We start from the raw sequence: 22,993 nt of genomic DNA on the forward strand, positions 1-22,993 counted from the left end.
CGGGTGCATTTAAAAAAATAAAATTATAAATAAATAAAAGTAAACAAATCTAAAGTGGAAATCTCAATACTTTATTTTAATAAAGCAATTTGAATTTCTCTTCTCTTTTTTAAATTGTGATCCACACATCATTAGAAAGTAGGAGCAGAGCGTGATACGGTTACCATACTTGATGTTACAAGTTCATTTTTTTTTTTTAATTTTAAAAGCATTAGAATTCAATATAAAAGTTAAGAATTACTGTTAACAATATTTTCATTATCTATGCAATATAAATGCAAGTTCAATTATTCTATAATAATTTTCCTGTTCTGCACACACTGTATCTAAGTTAAATTCAGTAGCAACATAAAACAAGATGTGTTCTTAATACACAAATGCCCCCAAGAATATCCATACTGATGGAAGACTTTACCTTATTTTAAAACTATATAACTATTTTGGACCCGGCCAAGAGTCGGAACCCAGGTTTATGAAATTGACATCCCTTTATGCTTCTCCTAAATAAGCATTTAGTTCTTATACAGTATCAACAAAATTAAAGATTAAGTCTGTCATTATTACAATGATAATTTTGGCCCCATTCCAGAAACAAAACCTCTACCCTTTGAACGTGAAATTTATAATGGTAAAGGGTTTCTTCTTAATACCTATTTAGTTTCAATTTAGTATCAATAACATTCAAGTGAGATCTAGTGGTGGTGGAATCAGTAATCTCACTAACCTCGACACTGGTGCCTCACGACCTTGTGAAGAAATATCTGATAATCTCACTAACCTCAACACTGGTGTCTCACGACCTTGTGAAGAAATATCTGATAATCTCGTTAAACTCGACACTGGTATCTCACGACCTTGTGAAGAAATATCTGATAATCTCGTTAACCTTAACACTGGTGTCTCACGGCCTTGTGAAGAAATATCTAATAATCTCACTAACCTCTACACTGGTATCTCACGACCTTGTGAAGAAATATCTGATAATCTCACTAACCTCGACACTGGTGTCTCGCGACCTTGTGAAGAAATATCTGAATTTGAGGCAATAGCCTCTGCAAATGTTGGTGGTGGTGTTGAATTTTGTGGAAGAAGATCTGGCCTGCCTCCCTTTGTTCCTTCAAAAGAAATGTGAGGACATTTATAGCATAGCCATGATGATAGGATAATTATGGTAAAAACCTACATAGTTTGCACAAGATTGAACTAGTCTATCAATGTTTCAATTTGCATTTATTTATAATAATAAAGGATGAGGTTGATCTGTTACGTTAGATTGACATTTCATTTGTTATAAAAACAAACCCCATCTAAAAATTCAGTCTGGCACCGTGACCATAACCTGAATACAGACTTAAGCTAAAAATAAGATTTTGTACACATACCCACAGTTCGTTAAGTCACACGAATACTTTATTGACATTTTGAATTAAATCTAAAATATAATTTCATTGACTTATAAATTTGGAAATTAGGCTCAAGCATATTCTCAGTTTATGGTCATAGAGCCTGGATTAAAAGCAACATTTTTAATTTCACAAGAGACTCTTTACAAATTAACACAAATATCAACTATAACATGAAATCTAGTCTTTTAAGTTTTTCAGCAAGAACAACTTACCTGTTGGGAGAAGTTCATCATCAGAGGAGCTGACAGCTCCCGTTCTCTGTGACCTTATCTCTGACCTCTGAGACTCTGACAGGGGTTCTGACTCCGAGGTTGTGTTCAGTCTCTTGCTTGTAGTAGGCTTGCGTTTGGAGGGAGAGTGCCTAAGGGCTGGGAGGAGGAAAAAAAATCTTATCAGATTGAAAAAAAAAATCAAAATGAATGACCACGTACATACACTATGGTGTTAATCTTGTTTAATTTCAACATCAATGCTTGCTGATTGTGTGGCTTCAAGGAGACAGACAAGATGCATTTGTGAAATAAGATCTGTGGAAAAGCAAAGTAGAGCCATTAATACAACCTGAAGCCCATCAGAGAATTCCATTCAACACATTGGCTCCTTACAATTAAATTTTATTTGTGTTTTAAATTCTATTCCCCTTCTTACTCTTGTAAAGTGCCTCAGAGTAATTTGTTTTATATAAGGCACTATATAAAGAATAAGGTACAGTTGTGTTCATAAAAAGGCCCAAAGAATTTGTTTTAAAAGTGTCTTGAACAAATCTTAATCTGTGTTTTAAGTTAAATATATGCTAAGTACATGTATACCATCTCAACTTAAATCAAAGTTGTTGCTTATTTGATAGCATCATTACATCATGAATAACACTTTTTCGTACCTTTTTTAAAAAAAAATTGAGAATTGAGATTTGTTTCCCATTGATTTTAGTATTTTTGCAATTTTATGCCAATTTCACGCTCCCGTCATATCTACAAAGCAATTTTTATTTTATCAAACTCACAAATCAAACATAGTTTGAATTTGCTTATACATTCCTTATTTGAATGACCAATTTTGGGACTCCATCCTACTGAAATCATCCATTTTTGGGCCAGATGACTGTAGAAACTGTACCTGCTTTTCTTATCATTATCAATACAGAATATAGCACAATCAACTTCCCTAATAAGGATGAATTCTTCTCATATTTATTTGATGTGTTTAAAAGATTTTATATTTTGTCTGCAACAACTACTAGATGGAATCGATACATTTGAAACGCAGAAAAGTGGGTGTGGCAGTTATACAATTTACATATCTTCTAATTCCGGAACATAAAACTGTATAAGGACCCTGCTGTATGCTTTCTTTTCTGCTAAAGGAACCAATCAGTTTTGCGAGTGCTTTCCATGGAGCTCACAAATACTACCATAATCAAACAAACACAATGCATGGGAAATTCATGACATGAGTAAATTTTGAACACAGGAGGTAATAGTTCATGCAATGCAATGGTGAGAACAAGTGTTGAAATTGGAGAAAGCAAATTACAAGCTGGCATTAAATTTTGAAATATTTTTCTATATAATTTAACACATCAAAGTTTCAGATTTAGAACATGCATATTATAACAATTTTTGTTTATATCAGATATTTTGTAAAATATATCAACCAGATTTAATTTCAAACTGAAACTTTGCCTGACAAATTATACTGCTGTCATGAAACTTACATTAGACAATTGAAAATGACTTGTGCAATCCTTATACCTTGTTTATCCAATGCACATGTTACAATGTCTTTGCTATTAAACATACATTTTTGTAACTTTCCTATTATCTTTCATTGGCTGACAATATCAATATGGAGTATATTTCTTCTGTTTCTGCAGCACACTTGGATTTTAAGATATTCAATGTATAACAATCATATTTCATATCACTCTAATCATTGGATGGTGTGAGCTTTGTAATATTGGAATCGTTTTAAAAAGTTTGTCAAATAAAAAAATAATCCACCATTGATAGCAATTTATAAAGAAATTATGGCCTTATTTACTTCACCTTGAATTTTACATTGAAGTCTATGTAAAGAGCATTTTTTATTAAAATAATTTGAAAAGAAATTATTGTATTTTCATACAAATCCCTCTGTAAAAAGTTACATAAACTTTCTCACTATATGAAATAAAATTTATCGTTTACCACAGATATTTTCATAAAATGAATTTTTTCTAATTTCTATCAAGGGTTGATAACTCTTCCAAGTTTCAAGTGTAAAAAAAACTTGGCTTCTAATCACGTAAATTTGATCTTACTTTTGTCGTTATTTAAAAATAAGATTTGTCTTGGTATAAATCATTTAAAATTGTGAATCTCGTTATACACTGAATACCTTAAAAATTGTAATGATACTATAACATTTACATAACACAGATAAAATTATTATTGTTATGTATTATGATAATGGTCTATGAGACTAAAATAGATAGTGCTTCCAATGATGCAGGACAGTGCATTACATAACATATAAAATGGAGAAAACTTTCAGTTCAGATACACAGCTCTCACCTGAATCTCTGTGTTCTTAATGAATGTAATAAAGTCATAAACTCTGGACTCGTCATACTGTAACTACATTCTATTATATTTTCCCACGGGGGATCCGGATTAGAATAGGTCCTCCGTCCCCCTTGCTTGTCGTAGGAGGCGACTAAATGGGGCAGTCCTTTGAGACTGCAAAACCTGAGGCCCTGTGCCACAGCACGATAAAGATCCCTCCCTGCTCAATGGTCAAAAGCGTTGAGCATAGGACCAAATTTTACAGCCCTTCACCGGCAATGGTGATAAAACATATGAGTGAATTCTTGAGTGGGACATTAAACAATATACAATCATCATTATGGCTCTGTACTATGTAATGACCTTGATGGTACTCGAAGTGTTCTTCATCAATTATTTGATGAAAAGAACTATCATCTGAACAATCTTCCAACTGCAAACTCAGATATCACATCCGTTTCCAAGTGGGAAATTTTCACAGACACATCTTATCCACTTTTGCCCAAGCTTGCTTACAGGTAGTCTAAAGCATTTGACCTTCATGGAGAGGCCACAAGTTCAAATTTCTGTTGATCAGACTTACAAATCTGAATCAGAAGACCATTCCTTCATTATACCACATGCATCAGAAAATGTCCTCTTGACAAATCCCAAATTAATGTCCAATTCCCTTCACACCAGACTTAAAATCCATTTTCCTTCAGACCACACCCTAAAATTAAAAGTCCTTCCCATCAGACTTTGATTTCGAAGGTTAAAGTCCACAGCTGTTCAAATCGGGTCTTAAAACCCTGACCTTCAAATACAAGACCCCATGTCATGAAAGAAGACAGACCAATTCTGATTAGAAAACCTCACACATTTTCAGGCTGGATAAGCCAACAACTGAACACAGTGATGCGTTTTTATTTCAATGGTTCAGTCTCTTACTTCAATCTTAATATTCACCATGACTGATATACTTTTAATATAATATGCAATAAAAACAAATTTCCTAAACTTACTACATTCAACTTATTCAGATTTGTTTTTCAAATAAGCAAGTAGAAAATTAAGTGTAAATATGTAAATCCAAACATGCTTGCTATTCATATCAAGTCTGGGAATGAACCAAGCAGAAGAAATTTTAGTTGAATTTACTCTGTACAAAATCCATAGTGAGACTAAAAAAAAATTCTGAGTAGAAATCTCTCGAGTAGACTGTCGTGCAAGTAGTGCATTTACATGTTGTATGATGTACATTTAATGGAAAAAAATGCTGAATTTAATAATGACCATAAAGAAGATTTTTAACCATACCCAGTTTCTGGCGCAGATCTTAAAAGAACATCACAAAAAAAATCTTTATAATGATATCTAAACATATAAAGACTAAGAGACATCAGCTATAAATTAACACTGATCATATTTTCTTTTCAGATTTGCTAGTATCCCTTTGTGTGTCAATGATATCCATGTCATAAACTCCCACACGGAGGCTTTGTGTGTCTATGTTCATGTCATAAACTCCAACACAGAGGCTTTTGTGTCAATGTTCATGTCATAAACTCCAACACTGAGGCTTTGTGTGTCTATGTTCATGTCATAAACTCCAACACTGAGGCTGTGCTTTGTGTGTCTATGTGTTAGGAGCACTAAATGTGAGTGTATTGGACTCTCTTGAAATTTTTAACAAATGTGTGCCTGGTGACATTCATGTGATCATATTTCTGGTAAGATCTGTGGTGGATCTAAGTCTTTTAAGGGGTCAGTTGCTAAGCCATAGGCTTTGATTTTTGCGGTGAGCTAATAGATATAAGGAATTTAACAAAAGGTCTATCAAATAAATCACAGCAACTGTTTAACTCTCCCTGTGCATATTGAACCCCTTCACAGTTCACGTTATTTGATTATAGAGATTACCCATGAAATTTCTGTGTTATTCTTCTATCTAATGTGCAGTACAAAACTGACCCGTAATGTCTCCCACCCAAAAAACCAAAAATTAAAAAAAATAATAATAAAAAACTGAAAATGTAAGCACAACACTTGTGTTAAAACCTTGTGGATAATATGCAAGAGTTTCAGAAATTTGTTGACAAATAATAGGGAGGTAAATAATACACCTCACCAGGCACTAAGTCATTAATACCTTCCCTTTAAAAATAAGCCTTTAACCAAAATAAACAGGTATATGTCATACTGTAATTTCATTTATCATTTCAATACTTTTTTTGTCTGTCCCAGGGAAAAGAACCAATGTACCATAAAGAGACCCATTCACCTACCCCATTAAAATTATTGTCTTCCTATCATTTTATTACCATTTTCTTCTGATATTTTCTGACATCTGCAGATGAAAATAAAAACCCTATCTTTTTGAGAAATTTGAAAAAAACAAAAATTCACAAAAAAGAAGATACAAAAAAAGAAGGCAGACATTTGAACTGCTTCTACAATGCAACTTTGTGTCATTTGTGTAAAGTTTATTTCCTATGTGGCTTGTAAAATGAGTTCTGATTGGTTAAGAAATCTGTACATCCTGTTAAAGATGGAGGTAAAGAAAGTTACCTTGGGGTGCACTACACACAAAGAAAACAACAATAACTCTTCTTCCTAAGAACGTATTCATCACAATTCAATGTACTGATGCTACATTATTTACAATCAACTTGTACTGTTGTAATACATTTGAAATGTCATGCATTTCCAAATTTTAATTACTAAATAATCACGCATTAATATCATTGTGTTACATATGAAATAAATGCATTATTCAGGTCAATTCAGGGGTGTACAAGGATTTACTCCGAGTTGTATTTCATATAAAATGCAGTCTGCAGCTTCAGGGTGACACTGTATGGAGTTTCACCTGGGTTAAATACCCCTACACCCATGATTACCTGAATGAATAAAAGTATTCCCAGGCATGACTCTGGTAGAGGTAACAATGATAAAAGCACAAATCAAAGACATTTCAGAGGAAGAAAAAACAAAAGAATAGTTACATTTTATAACTTCAAATTGAAAAAAAAAAAAAATAGAAGAAAATTCATTGGAAATATTTATAATTTTATTCTATTCATATTTTTTTTTTTTTTAACAAAGGGACAAGATTAATTTTTAAATAGAAAAAATTAAATGAAACTACAGTATGTTTCAGGGAATATTTTCCACAAATTCCTAGAGTAAAAATTTTGTCCAGCTCACAGATTGAGTAGAACAGAAAGTACAAACACTGCAACACTATACAAATTAACCACAGAGTTTGTATACCAGCATACAAAACACACTGCACAGTACTGGACTAGAACATGTCATTACCTAGAGCAACAATTTTGCGGAAGCGTTGCGCAGCCCTAAAAGTGGGCGGTTCCACTGAAAGGAAGCACAAAGGAAGAAAAAAAGAGTCAGAACGAAATTGCTAAACACGGTCCAACATTTAACCAGTATATATCTGTCATGCCTTTATTTAGATAATTCCCAACCTCTTCATCAATAGATCATTGAAATTGCTTTAAGATCTGGAATCAAATTAAATTTTTATTCAGATTGTCATTTTAAAATAAATTTGTCTGATCTGTGTACATGTTTGATTATAATCATACACATGATACAGTGTATCAAAGCCTTAGGGTTTTCTTTTTCAAGCAATTTTAAACACCTCTGGTATATCCAGGGGCCTGTATTTGTCCTCTGAATTTTGTATTCTTAAAACGGTTTATGAGAATTATCTTCACTTTTGATCCCTTGTCATTCTGGGGTTTGTAATCCCTTTTCAGAGACAAACTTGGGTCATACCCACTCTCTCCCCCTTAGATAAATTGTCTTTAGTCTAGATCCCCATGACTTAGTCATGATCCTCTGCAAATGGCTTAGGAACATGTAATTTGATAATTCTGACCATGTTAATTTTCATAATATTCCTTTTCTAAGATGTGTAAAATTTGATATTTAGTCTATCAATTTCATTGTCATTTCAAAAAACTTGCAAGCTATACATAGCACTAAACTTGCGCGAAGACTGTAATCCAATCGGTTCGCCGTTCACCATTACGCATGGCCAGCTAAAGGGAAGTAACTGTTTGAAAATTGTAAACTGTGCTGCTCAAAGACTGTACACTGATTCAAATCTTTTTTAAAGAACACAAATTCATAAAAAAGAAACATAATTATGTCAAAATTTAATACACAGTTTGCACCCTATTTCCTTGATATTTACATGGACTGTATGGAAATGTGTATCTCTACAGCTTACATCAAAAGAAGTTCCTACCTACCATATCAATATCAAGTTTATAAAAGCATTAATTGGGAAAGGACTATCAGTTTCTCCTTATTATTGGATTTCATACATGCCTCAGTGCACACACATGAAATAAGATATGCTTTGATAAAACTGAATTATGACAAGCCCTATAAGCTACCAGCAACATACCACCATAGCAGAAACAAAATGAAGAATCTGTGAAGGTGCATTAAATATCTTTAAATGTGCTCTAAGTCGTACCATCAACAATTACTAGATGCTAGTGTGATGTAATAATCTAATCATTAACTACATTAGGTGCTCTACAACATAAAGGCTTTGTAAGTTCATAAAGAATGTTCCGTTAATGAAAACTCTAAACCTAATTTCATAATTACATTCCTCATTACACTACATCACTAATCTCAAAGGGTCAATCAAATCATGCATAATGTGGACACGTTTTACAAAAAAACTGAAAAACAAGATCAAATATAAGAATTGCTTCAACACCAATTTTTGCCTGATTATAAAAGCGTTCCTATCTTGAAATTTTTATTGAACACCCAAATCATCAAAAGTGATTGATATCGTCTTGTACTTACGAGTAGGAATTTTCCGGAACACTTTGGATGACATAAAGTCTTGGAATCTATGGGAATAATAGCTAGGCCGGTGCACTGATATACTGTCCTGTAGAAAAAAAAAACTCCAAAGTTTCAACAACACACAGTGTACATTGAGAAAGACAAACTGTAAAATCCTCCGATCTGTGGGGTACAATTTTGTTTTACATTGCACAAAATAGGGCCTTTACAAAGTTTCTGTGTTGAAAAATAAAAAAAATCTAATTGGGGAATTTCATTTGAACAATGAACACAGACTTCTGAACGGAGAGTGAATGGTGAATGCAAGAAGAACGCACAATGAGCGAATGGGAAAATGTGAAAGTAGAACGTTTCAGGGACTGTACAAAAAGACTTATTCCATCAAAACCCGATAGACTTGCCAAGCAACACCAAAACACTTACCCCCATCTCATGAATAAATTTACCTCATAAATACTGACAAGACTTCAATATCAAGAGACTTACCTCAATAGTAATAATAGATTCACCCATGAATACAAATAAAGACTGAATCACTCATTGACATAATCAGATTTACTCCATTTATACCAATCAACTTACCACCTTAAAGGACACATCTCGTGTTTTCAAAGTATACAGAATCATATGCATTTTGTCTTTCTTATGCTTATAGAAATTAATTGTAATAGTTCGTTCACTGAAGTATTGCGATAATTTGCCACAATACGGACTTAAATCTAAGCCCCGATTTCAAAAAGCCTAGTTAATTAGATAGGTAGTCACGTGGTACAGTGACGTCATATGCGACCTTCGTCGATCAACTTGTTGTAATAGTAGTGTTAGATATTTTTAAAAACTCGGGTTTTAGGGGCCTAATTTATTTACCATGGATAACATTTATTTCGATGTTGACAAATTTCCCGAGTCTTATATCTTTTAGCCACCAGTGCATACAAATAGCGACCCAAATGTAGCGAGGAAAGCGAGTATGAAATCTGCATAAATTTGCGAGTAAATAATGTTTACATGGGATCACTGTCTAAACACTATTTGGTAATGCCATTTCTGTAAACAACTGTAATTAGCGCTGTTGCTTTTCTAAAATAAACAGTGCAATTATTATAAAATTTATTTTTGGAGAAGTTAGATAGGCCTAAATTATAATACGATTATGTAGCATTGACAACTAGGTCTACTGTCACGGGTGCATTTCGGGGGGGAAAATATAATAAAAATGATCAAACTTATTGTGAAAATCACAATACTTTTAAATTATTTTATTCAAGCAATTTTATTAATCATTATATTTTGTTATCTACACGTTGTTACTTAGGAAGTGGGAGCGCGGCGTGCTGTTGTTGTAAACACGTACGCGTTCCTTAAAAAAAAATAAATGAAAGCATTATAATTCAATTCAAAGTTGGGAAATATCATATTTTATTATTTATAATTGAAAGTTCTATTATCTTTTATCTTTAAATTTCTTTTTTAAAACTACCAGTTGGTAGACACTGCTAGCAAAGTTCTGCCTATATGTTGTTACAAGGTGAAGGTCAGTTGGTGTGAGTGTGTATTGAATTTGAGAGCAGAACGGAATGCATATGCGGTAGGCCTATATGTAACAGTGCGAAGCTTCGATAGAACCATTTTCTCGCAGTTTATATACGTCTTTGTCCAAGAGCTTGTTTGAAAAAGTACAGGGACAAATTCTACTGGGTTTTTTATGGCAAAGTCGTTGTGCCGACAAAAAATATTTACGTCTTGTCCCTCATACCTTCCTTCGAAAATTGAAAAAAACACAGTCCAAATCATCTCTACTGACAGCAAGTACACCCTTAAACGGCACAAAACACCCCAATGCAGTGTTATTTACAAGCCGTTAATGTGATAAGTGTTTGTTTGTCAATTAAATCTAATCTGTTTATGAAATGGCTAACAACTGTTTTCAAATCTTCTCGCTCGAGGTCGCATATGACGTCACAGATAATGGCGCGTAAAATATCGAAGAAAATATGCATATCGCAAGATTTGAATTTCATCGCTATCAAACTCGAAAACTACGCAAACTGTTTCTTTTAAAACACATGTAAAGTAGTTTTAGGCATGAAATGAATTAATTTTGCTGAAAAAATTAAAAAGTTTAAAAACATGCGATGTGTCCTTTAACCCCTGAACACAATAGACTTACCCAGTAATAACAATAGACTTACCCAATAATAACAAAAGATTTATCCAATAATAACAATACACTTACCCCAATAATAACAATAAACTTGCCCAATCAATTAACATACACTTATCCCATCTATACTAATCAAATGGGGTTAGAAATTAACCCTTTCAAGCACTAGTTCATACAGACTAGTGACTATCAATGTTCAACAGTGTGTTAAACATTCCCCTAGTCCGTCCACTATCGTGTTACATGACAATAGAGAATCGTTTTTGTACAGTAGTATTTCACATTCACTCAAACAACCCATTTTGTAAACCTTTACATGTTTGGAAGGTCAAGCGAGTCATTGTCACACAAAAGCTTAACCAAAGGTATTCAACCAAAAGTTCAAACATCTAAGACACTTGAAAAAATCTACTAAAATGTTATACATCTGTATTTTCAAAAGTCCGTAGAGATTAGTGCTAATAAAAAGTTTACTAGTTTGACATGTTTTATATTATTCTTGGACTTACAGACATGAGGTAATTTAAAACCCTTTCAACTCACCACATCAACACCAAGAGAATTATCCCAATGATAGCAATAGGCTCATCTCATCTATACCACAGGACCTACCCCATCAACACCAATAGACCCGATAATAACAATAAATTTATCCTGTCAACATCCATACTTACCCTAATAATAAACAACAGATTTTCCATATGAATACCAATGCACTTGCCCCTTCAGTACAAAAATAACCCAATAGACTTAACTCATCTATAAACAGAAATTTCACTGCATGATGAATGACTCACTGCATCAATAACGATAGACTTCATGGTGTGCTCAATTTTTTTCTTCAGTCGGTAGCTCTGCAGTATATCAATAATTCCCAAGTACAGCATGATGCGCTCCCCTTTACTGTTCTTGGCAGGAATGCCTCCCGGTCTACAAAGGTAATACATATATATATACAACATCTATAAAGTTAATACATATATATATACAACATCTACAAAGTTAATACATATATATATACAACATCTACAAAGGTAATACATATATATATATATACAACATCTACAAAGGTAATACATATATATATACACAACATCTAATGCCAAATCAAATACATGAAAAATGTGAAGGTGGAATGTAGGAATTTTAATCCTCAAGGAGGGTGGATGAACATTATATTAACTGAAGGCATCTTTGTATGTACTTCTTCACTGCCTTATCAGCTGGATGTATTCAAGGGAGATAACTCTGCGAAACACTGTAGCACTTAGTTCAAACTAGTGCTGAAGAAATGTGTTCATACTGAAATTCATATTTAACAATAAAATGACATCATAATAAATGATTCTGTGGTCTTGAAGAAGTTTGCTGTTGAGGTACGCTGAACCTATGAAAAACTGGGGTTAATTAGGTCATGGATTTCATACCTGTACAAATCCCATAGATCTAACCAAAGAACAAAGATGTGGCTTGACAGGACTTCATTTAAAGTTACTCTCAACTCAAATTCAAGGAGCAGAGGTACTTAAAATTCTAATCAGTTACAAGGCATTTAACCTTATAAGAGTTCAGCTGCTTACTCTTTCCACTCAAGCACAGTATACTCGCACGCAAGTAATTAAAGAAGTGTGGTCTTACAAGTAAAAGGGTATGGTTGCACAAATAAAGGGGCGTGGTTAAATTACAATGCAGTTGCACAAATAAAGGGGCGTGGTCTTACAACAAAACAGTATTACTGCACAAATAAAGGGCCTGATTTTACAATTAAATGAGTGTGCTACAACAAGAGTTAATCTACTTAAATGTACAGTCAACTCTCGATAAACCGCCACCTTTTGTTCTTATGAAATTATGGCATTATAACGAATTTGGCGATGAATTGAATTACTGCCATCTTGAAGAAATAGAGTTATCGTTCTTTTATATGTAAGAGTTATCTTTTGTCCTTACTTGCATAAACCACATAAACAATGATTTGCAATATCCTGATGGGTACATTTTGGATGATGTTCTTGGTACATAATGATTTGCTTTTATTCATCGAAATTTAACAGGACCCTCTTTCATGGCGAAACCATAGCTAAATTGAAATGTGTTTTTATGATGTATAAACAACTTGACTACAGTTCATCTCCAGTAATTTTCTTGTTTATTCAATACAGCAATTACTGGGATCCTTCTGTCCAGGTGTACGCCGGAGATCGATAATGACCAATTTACTGCATCACTGACCACGTGCACCTATGGCGGTTTATCGAGATAATTAACACGGTGAAATATACTTTTGTAATGAAAACACTGTGGCAAATGGCGATAGCGAATTTGGCGTTTTAACGAGAGTTTTAAGTAACAGGAAAAATGTTCCTAGAAAAATGCGGCGTTATAACGAAAATGGCGATGAATTGAGTGGCGATAATTCGAGAGTTACCTGTATTAATGAAATTTACAGTTCTCCAAGTCGTACAAGACATCAATGTCTCTCATAATGTCTCTCATAACCACATACATTCTAAGATGGAAGCTGATCTGATTTTGGTATCAATTTCATGTCAAATTTCATTGTAATATTTAAAACCAAATAAAAAACAAAAACAGAAAAGTGTTTAGCATACTTTCATGATCACCGACAAGTGGCACAAGTTTGAGCAGTGCCCTGACACACAGTGTAGATTGTGCGTGTGTTGATTTTAATTTGTGTTTTAAAGAGGGTGTGGCCTTACGGAAGCTCATCATCATCTTGGTCCTCCTCATCTGACTCTGTTGCCGTCGCGGTGATGGACTCCATGGGAGTTGTGTACTGAGCCACTCTCGTCTTTATGGACTTTGACCTCTGTGGCATCCCTCCTACAAGTATAACAAAGATCATTACCCCACGTCTCTTCCCTCCTACAAGTATAACAAAGATCATTACCCCGGGTCTCTTCCCTCCTACAAATATAATAAAGATCATTACCCCGGGTTTCTTTCCTCCTACAAATATAATAAAGATCATTACCCCACGTCTCTTCCCTCCTACAAATATAACAAAGATCATTACCCCACGTCTCTTCCCTCCTACAAATATAACAAAGATCATTACCCCGGGTCTCTTCCCTCCTACAAGTATAACAAAGATCATTACCCCGGGTCTCTTCCCTCCTACAAGTATAACAAAGATCATTACCCCACGTCTCTTCCCTCCTACAAATATAATAAAGATCATTACCCCACGTCTCTTCCCTCCTACAAATATAATAAAGATCATTACCCCACGTCTCTTCCCTCCTACAAATATAATAAAGATCATTACCCCGGGTCTCTTCCCTCCTACAAATATAATAAAGATCATTACCCCGGGGTCTCTTTCCTCCAAATAATCATCATATCTAAATAGGAATGTCAATTTATATTTTTTTCTACCATCCATCTGGCCTGTCTTTGTGTATTTACTACATTCATTTAGCCATGTTTAAATCTTAATACTGTTAATAACGCCAGCACCTCTGTCCTCTTGTCTGAGAAGACTTCATTTTCGGGAACATTCCAAACGCTCTTTGTTAAAGGTATGTATAGAAAATTTAGGATATTGTTTAGCACAAACAAAGTGAAACTTGACCAAATCTGAAGGTTTAATCTACACAGCATACAGTATTGTTCACTCTATACAGCTTACAGTATCGGTTCAATCTATACAGCTTACAGTATCGATTCAATCTGTACAGCTTACAGTATCGGTTCAATCTGTACAGCTTACAGTATCGGTTCAATCTGTACAGCTTACAGTATCGGTACACTCTGTACAGCTTACAGTATCGGTTCAATCTGTACAGCTTACAGCATGGGTTCATTCTGGATGTCTTCAAAATGGTAATTGATTGGTAGTCACATCCAGTTTAGATGAGTTTCACAGTATTAATATTCGTTTGATTGCATACCACACTTTAAGTGCACCCACCACCATATTAAATAATTAGTGCGTGTTACTATGACTGTTCACACTGATCCACTAGCCTGTAGACAGGGAAACTTGGTCACATGCTATTTTCACCCTCATGCAATGAAATTTATTTTGTCCCACGACCAAAGCTGTTCTACTCCATTCTCTGTGACTACCATCTTCACAAGTCAAGGGTTATTGATTCGTTACCTCGCACTAACCCTTGACATCAGTCGCTATTTAAAAGTTGGGCTCGAGAAGAAGCACATGATTGGTTTGCAGCCTGAAGCTGCAAACCAATCAGACAACGGCTTTTATAATCGGTCGAAAACAAAACTAAACAGTAAACACACATGGCGACGGCATTATGGTGTAGAATTTGTGGCCAATTAGAACAAGACAGATACCGTCGATTGATTTTCGGGAGTTCGTTTTGCTTGAAGAAACAATTAGACGAGGTTTTGGGGTATCAGCCGAATGAAAATGATGGATTGTCGAAGTACGTTTGTCGACTATGTTTTAACAAATTCAACAAATTGTCCAAAATAATGGGAACAACTTCGTAAGATAGCGATTTACCACTGTCGGTTTTAGTCCCAATAAAAACATATTTTCCTTCTCTGATACATGATATCGAAAGCTTTTGGTTTTCAGTCAAATGATCGATTTGATGCTTTTCACATATCTTTTCGTCAACGGGCGCCATTTTTTACTTTCTGTTTATTCCCTTACCAAACTTTCATCTGAAACAAGAAATCCCATTGGCTGATTAATTTTAGCGTATTGCGTCATCCTTCTTCTCGAGCCCAACTTTTAAATAGCGACTGATGTCAAGGGTTAGTGCGAGGTAACGAATCAATAACCCTTGACTTGTGAAGATGTGTGACTACATGTTACAGATTAACATTTGCCCATTTCGAATTCACCTACAGAAATATGTACACGAGGGCTGAAAATAAAATAGTGATGAAAATTTCCCCAAATACATTGCGATTTGTCAACACCACCGCTCCCATCAACAGATTGTAGATATATATATTATATACCATAAAACAGAAGCAAAATGAAAGTAGGTTATAAAAGGTTAAACTTCTCCAAATACAACTGATCAGGAGACTTTCATGGCCTGCACTGCCTAACAAGAACATCTACATTGTACATAACTTGGCAACAACAAAAAATTCCACGTTTTAGCTTGGCTTCGCAATGGCTTTTAACTCATTAAAAACTTATTAAGGGAGATAATTGTTGTTATCTCATTAAAAATTATCCTTAATGAGTAATTTAAATCATTTTCATCTACTACATCTAATTTAGCTAGAAGTCATCTCGAGATCCTCTGACATTTTTTATTCATGTTTTAATTTTTAAAAATATTTCTGACCATTTAAGTCCCTGGGATAATATCACAGCCCATGTACAGTAAATGTAGAAATTTACAGGTGAATAGAATTGATAATAAATTATACAAAAATGAATACCGTATGCCTTTTTTTTTTTCGTGGGGTAATAAATTTGACTTATTTTAGCGGTTAGATAACTTTCCGCCAAAATTTCACTTGCCAAATACACATCAGATTGCAACTACAGTATTTGCAAGAGAGATAACTCTTTCTAGTCCACCAAAATTTATTCTGCTAAAATTATTTGCATACCTCTGAGCCAGCAAATCGCCAAATTTTAGACCCGTGGAAAAAAAGCTGCTATATGGTATTCGATGTAATTACACAATTGCCCGTCGTCAATGATTTGTATTCTAGCACACGGAATATCAATTCTGAATACATTTAAGCATCAGAGTTAAAATTTTGAATTTTGCGTAACTGACAACCCTCGTAAAGGACTAAGACCATGTTTAGCTATATCGGCCCTGTGGTGTGTTAAAAAATAAAGCAGAATGAATTGAAATAAAATTGTTATCATTTGATAATATAATCTTTATACCATCGCAACGTGCCAAGATTTCCCCGCCAAAACGTCAGCTTGTGGAATTCTATACAAGACAAAACCGGTATCGGTCTGGTTTTCTGCAGAATTCTCCACTTTTTTCAAATTTAGTCATATAATTCATATCAAACACGACCTTCGATCCAGAAACTGACTGTAGTCTATCAAAATCCATCAATACAAATAAATTTTGCACGAACGATTTTTTGGATCGAAAGGTGTGCTGTTGATGAAAATCAACTTTGAACTACATCGAAAGCAATCCGGAATTATTTATTTTCACGATAGTTATAGGCATTTTACTGATTGTTTTGCTTTCAAAAATTAAAAACAAAGTATTTCTGTGGAATTAAAGTCGTTTTCAAGCAAAACACACCTCATTTTCCTATGTGGCGTTTTTATTATACTAATTTGCGCATGAATACAAGCTAATTTTAATACGTAAATAAACAAATCACGTTGTGCAGGCCCTAGTATAATCGTATAATTTTCCCCCCGTAATATATCATATCAAGATCACAACAAAAACAAGAAAAAGCAGAAGAAAGAGAACTTAACAGGTATGTACCTTTTTCTAAATTCATCAATCTTTTCTTTCTTTCTTTTTTTTTCTCTCTCTCTCTATCAGATATTGTATCGTCTGCAGTCTGACAAATTGGGATTCTAGGCTATATAGAAATATTCTTATTTCACCATTACTTAGGTTTAGAGTTTTAAAAGAAATAGACCCTTTTCAAATGCATTGATTTCGCAACAGCAAGAATACGGGCCTATAATATCGATAGTCAGCTTGCATTGCACTATGGAGCTAACGAGTAACGTTACGTTACACTTGCAGACGGGGGTCGACGGCAGATCTCTTGTAACGTTAAATTAGATATGTATGCATATAGCCCTGGAATGTAACATACACACACATCAACAAAATAACCAAGATCAAAATGAAAAGAATGTAATTAAAAATATATGCAAAATTATAACTTCGAAGATGCAAAAGGCAATATGCGAGATCAAAATTTATAACGGCAATCAAATATAGTATAGAACATTTAGCACCATCTTTTGTAACGTCTTACATGGCGTAGTGGTATGACGCCCGATTTCTGTCCTGACGGCCCGGGTTCAAACCCTGAAGATAATCTTTTTTTTTTTTTTTTTTCCCCTTCCTTTCCTTTTTTTTTTAAACCAACTTTCATTTTTTACGTCTATATTTCAATAAGACAATAAAATTGAATTTATAATCAAATATAAATGCATGCAATACACACAATCATGTTACAGATGATTGTTATTAGTTTACAGAAAATAATATATTTCTTTATCTATTTTCAAAGTTGATTTTATCTAAAATTAAATATTAATTTCTTTTTTTTCAGATTTAAAAGAATGAAACAATAAAAGATAATGGAGAGTAAAAAGTTTTTCCCATGCATCTTATGCAAGAAAAGGACAAAACCAAAAGACAGAAAAAAATGTGAATCTGTTGCTATTCGTCGTTTCCTCCGCAAGAACTTTCTAGTTGAAGCCAACTCAAAAGACATATTGTGTAACAAGTGTAGGCATGTGTATTACAACCAACAAAAATGTCACAAGCAATCTCGGTCACTTCTTGACACACAGCCTCCACTGATAACTTCAAATCCGCCACAACCAAGAATATCCAGTCCACCTTCCATATCATTACCTCTCCATAGAACGCCTTCTTCTCATGCTTACTGTTTTATCTGCAAGCGTCCTGGACCCAAACTCATTGTCGTTTCCTCAACTGCACGATTTTCAGCATTTCTTCATAAAGAGATCATCATTCCACCTGGAAGCAGATGCTGTCCGATTCATGTGGACGATGATGAATTCAGACCTTGTGTTTTGGACAATTTGCAAACTTTTGACTCTTCATTTGTTAACAGGGCAACCATTCTTGAACTCATTCAAAAAGTCAGACATTATGCCATTCAAAATTCAACAAGCAGATTTTCTTTCGAACCATCAAACATGAATTCTTCTGATTATCAAACACTGACCGGGATTTCCAAAGAAAATTTTGAAGACCTCCACAGCTATATTTTAAATGACATAAGAAACACACAGAACCGTGGCACCAGGATGTCTCTAGGAATGTTTCTTCTGAAAATGAGGTCTGGGATGTCTAATCAACTTCTCTCCACTATATTTGGAATTTCAAAGTCATCCCTCTGCAGAGCAGTGAAATCAGTTCGCTCAGCACTCATGAATTGTTTTGTACCTCATTTTATCGGTCTACAACATATAAGCAGAGAAGAAATTATTGAAAATCATACAAGACCTCTGGCACAGGAACTTTTTGGCAGTTTTACAGACCACAAAGCTATTGCTGTTTTTGATGGAACATATATTTATATTCAGAAGAGCAACAACTTTCAGTTTCAAAGAAAATCATACAGTTTACATAAAGGCAGGCCCCTTGTTAAACCCATGGTTGTGACATCCACAGATGGATATTTTCTAACAGTTTTAGGACCATACCTGGCTAGGAACAACGATGCCACCATTTTAAATCACATGCTTTACACTAATGTAGAAGATCTGAAGGGCTGGTTCCAAGAAGATGATGTTTTCATTGTAGACAGGGGATTTCGAGATTCTCTTGATCTTCTTGAAGAGTTGGGTATACAAGCACAAATGCCACGTCTACTAAGTAAAGGGCAGAAACAAATGACAACTTCAGATGCCAATGCCTCTCGTCTTGTTACGAAGGTAAGTTAGTCATTACTTATTTGGAAAACTGGTACATATCTAAAATGAAAAATAAGTTCATCATGAGCAACAACTCTATCATCATAATGTTTACATTCAATGAATATCCATGAGAACAAGAGGCCCATGGGCCTTATAGGTCACCCAAGTATTAGTTAAAAGCATCACTAGCCCAAAGGACTGTGAATTCTATAATGATTTTCCTGTTTTGTATATCTAAGCTAAATTCTAATATTCAGCAGCAGTATCAAACAAAATGTGTTCTAAAAACACAAATGCCCTTAAAAGTGCATATACTGATGAAATCTACTACATTAAAGGTGAAGATAACAAACAGTGATCAATCTCATAAATCCCATAATCAATACATAATACATAGTTGGGCAAACACAGACCAATGGACACACCAGAGATGGGATCAGGTGCCTAGTCATATCATAGTATATGATTGTTAAATATTAACATCATATGAACAAGTAAAGATAATGAACAGTGATTAATCTCACAAATCCCATAAAGAATACAAAACCTAGAGAAGGGAAAATATGGACCCATGGACATACAGTTTGTACCTCATGACTCAGGTACCTAAAAATCATATATCTTTCAAATCATGCATGATGACCATTAGCCTTACTTTACTGGATAGATCTAGTTAAACTTAGTCAAAATTAACAAGCCAACTGTATGACCAAGGAGTTTTTTTCATGTAATATTAATAAGAAGTATGAAAGTACTTACTGACTGTACCAAGTAATGTTAAACACAAAATCATAATATATTTCAGTATTATGGCATTTCTATTACCTTTCTGCCCAATGGTACATGTTCTTTGATTTACAGATTCGTTGGGTAGTTGAAGCAGCTAACGCAAGAATTAAGCGATGGAAGTACCTTGCCCAAGTTCTTCCTACCAACCAAGTGCCTTTAATTGGCGATTATGTGCGAATTGTGTGTGCGATATCCAATCGATACTTGAAACCCCTGTCTACTGGTAATGAGGCTGAAGATCTGTTACTTGCATCGAAGATGAGGTATCTTTCCACCAAAGTTAATTCTTTACAGACATTTGTCGAGGAAAATTCTTTAGACAAAAGGTCCGCCAACTGGGAGGTAGCATCAGATTCTTTGGAGTTTCCAAATGTAACTGAAGAAGAGATCCGTAACTTGACTTGCGGTGTATACCAACTCAAATTGTGTCCTAGTTATATTCAAGAGTATCTGGAGGGAGATGTTGACATCTTGGTTCACAGGGAATTCCATGGGTTAATAAGGGTTAAACTTCAGAGTCGACATGTTTCTTCCAAGCAATATCTTGTTTGGATCCAGTTTTCAAGTGCTGATATAATCGCCTGGTATTGTAGGTGTCGATCTGGTGCCCGTGTTGTGGGAGTCTGTTCCCACATAGCTGCTGTAATCTGGTACCTTGCTATTGGCAGGCACAACAAGGAAGCTATTCCTGCTGTCCAAGACTGGTCCGAGTTTGTCACTGATGCCACTATCATTGATGAATCTGATGATAGTGATGATAGCGTTATTGAGGAGTAGGAATATGGATTCTTGTCATTCTGATTCATGTCACTCTCATCAGCTGTACATTATCCTAAAATACAAATTACTCCAAGATCATATCATTATCAAAACTATATACATATACCATAGTATTCATAAGGTTGTACTTTTATGGCCTCATCAAATGATTTTCATCATATAGAATTGAAAAATTGTATAGTAGTACATGTACTTTCACATGTTATTATTAACATGCTTTAATTAAATCCTTGTATTCAAGCATGTCAAATGCAGACTGTGTCTACTAGGTAGCTACAAACATTAACTTAGCTTTAATATTAATACATGCATTTTATTAGAATTTGATGTCCTCATCTAACAATTTTTGTTATAGTTATTGGTTGTTACATGTTAATTAATTTTTTTACTTCACAATTTTCAACAAACTTAGAAAACATTTTTTTGGTTCCATAGGCCTATAGTAAATGTATGGAAAAATTCAATATTGGAATAATGTACAAGGTAACAAAAACATCAGCTTAAATTATGGTAACAGAAAACTCTCTGATCCAGTGATCCTATCTTTTTTTGAGAACTCAGGTAATCCTCACAATGATTTCTTACATGCATGCATGCATGCATGTACACAACTGTTTAAAAGTTTATGCTGTTTACAATTCATCTTGAAATAAGGGAATTTTGAATATAGAACCAAACTATTAATTCCTACGATTTTCTTTGCTTAATGGTGCTTTAAGTATTTAAAATATTAATGAATATATATCTGAACAGTATTTTATTCATCTATATAGAAAATAGTGACATATAAATAGGATTATGTAGCAGGCAGAATACCTGTATAAGTCCTCTCTAAATCAAAGGTCAGTTATGACAGAATATAATATAGTACATGAAAATAAAACAAAATGATTGAAGAAAAAAAAAAGTTTATAAGAGGGCAAAATGAAACAATTATAAATAAAGGGGGATACAACTATGTGCCGGTTATGGTAAGAATATAACAATTAATACATACATGTACAATTAATTATATGTTTATAGCTATGCAGTGAAGTATTGAAAAGTTCAATGTGTTTACTGTTTACTTAGATTTGAAAATGGCAAGATTATTTCCCCCTGATTATTTGTTCTTTCAAACAGCTGATTTTTCTGATCAGCTGATAGATGTTAACAATATATTTATTATCATAAATGATTAAACAATAAATATATGTTGACAACAGTTACGTTAACACATAGCCTGTGTCTGTTTTCTTGTGGGGTTTCTACCAGCGCAATGCGTGAATATTGCGAGTTTATGTAAACACACCACAGGTGCACCGTACTAGTTACTCATCACATGCGGTGTTTTCAATTTCTTAATTTATTATTTTAAAGAGCAGTTAGTAAACCTTTTTGCTTATATTTAACGAACATATATGAATTATATTTATAAAACTCACGTAGAAATGCGATGAACTCATCCTCTGCAACCTCCTCGAACTACGCAAACAGCGTGTGAATAACTGCGTTGTTTGGAAACAATGGCCGATTGGATTGAAAAATATGGTGTGCCATTAAGGTAATATGGAAAATAATCTCTTTGATTGGGAAGAGAAACATCTTATTCAATATCTTATTAGTCAATGCATAATTATATTTTACAATACATTATCTGTAGTTTCATATACCACATCTGTTTATGGCGACGTTGTATGACGCAATCTTAGCGCAAATTATAGGATATATACTCTTGTAATATAAACCTAAAAATAGCGTTTTTTCACCACCTCAACATAAAAAATAAGTACATGGTGTGAAAATAAATGTTTGAAAAATATTTTAAACAAGAAATTATTCACTTTGGACAATAGGCCGATTTTTGCTAAACATGGTCTTAGTCCTTTCCACATTTTGCATTAGTCACAGCATTAGC

The 22,993-nt window shown here is 34.0% G+C and overlaps 1 protein-coding gene across 16 annotated transcripts in view; it reads right to left on the bottom strand.

Moving 5' to 3' along the window:
- LOC125661594 (phosphatidylinositol 4-phosphate 5-kinase type-1 alpha-like) overlaps positions 1-22,993 on the bottom strand; it is a 50,718-nt gene that overhangs the window by 9,629 nt on the left and 18,096 nt on the right. For 11 of the 16 annotated variants that reach the window (XM_056146975.1, XM_056146977.1, XM_048893660.2 and 8 more), the window contains exons 11-16: positions 13,670-13,793; positions 11,747-11,879; positions 8,783-8,870; positions 5,249-5,266; positions 1,619-1,774; positions 995-1,115 (exon numbers count right to left, since the gene is read on the bottom strand). In XM_056146975.1, coding sequence (XP_056002950.1) covers positions 995-1,115; positions 1,619-1,774; positions 5,249-5,266; positions 8,783-8,870; positions 11,747-11,879; positions 13,670-13,793 — 640 coding nt within the window. The remainder of the gene's footprint in view (positions 1-994; positions 1,116-1,618; positions 1,775-5,248; positions 5,267-8,782; positions 8,871-11,746; positions 11,880-13,669; positions 13,794-22,993) is intronic. The other 5 variants (XM_056146982.1, XM_056146978.1, XM_056146981.1 and 2 more) reach the window with 1 other exon arrangement.

The sequence above is a fragment of the Ostrea edulis genome, chromosome 8 (assembly GCF_947568905.1).
Source record: "Ostrea edulis chromosome 8, xbOstEdul1.1, whole genome shotgun sequence".
Lineage (NCBI taxonomy): Eukaryota > Metazoa > Mollusca > Bivalvia > Ostreida > Ostreidae > Ostrea > Ostrea edulis.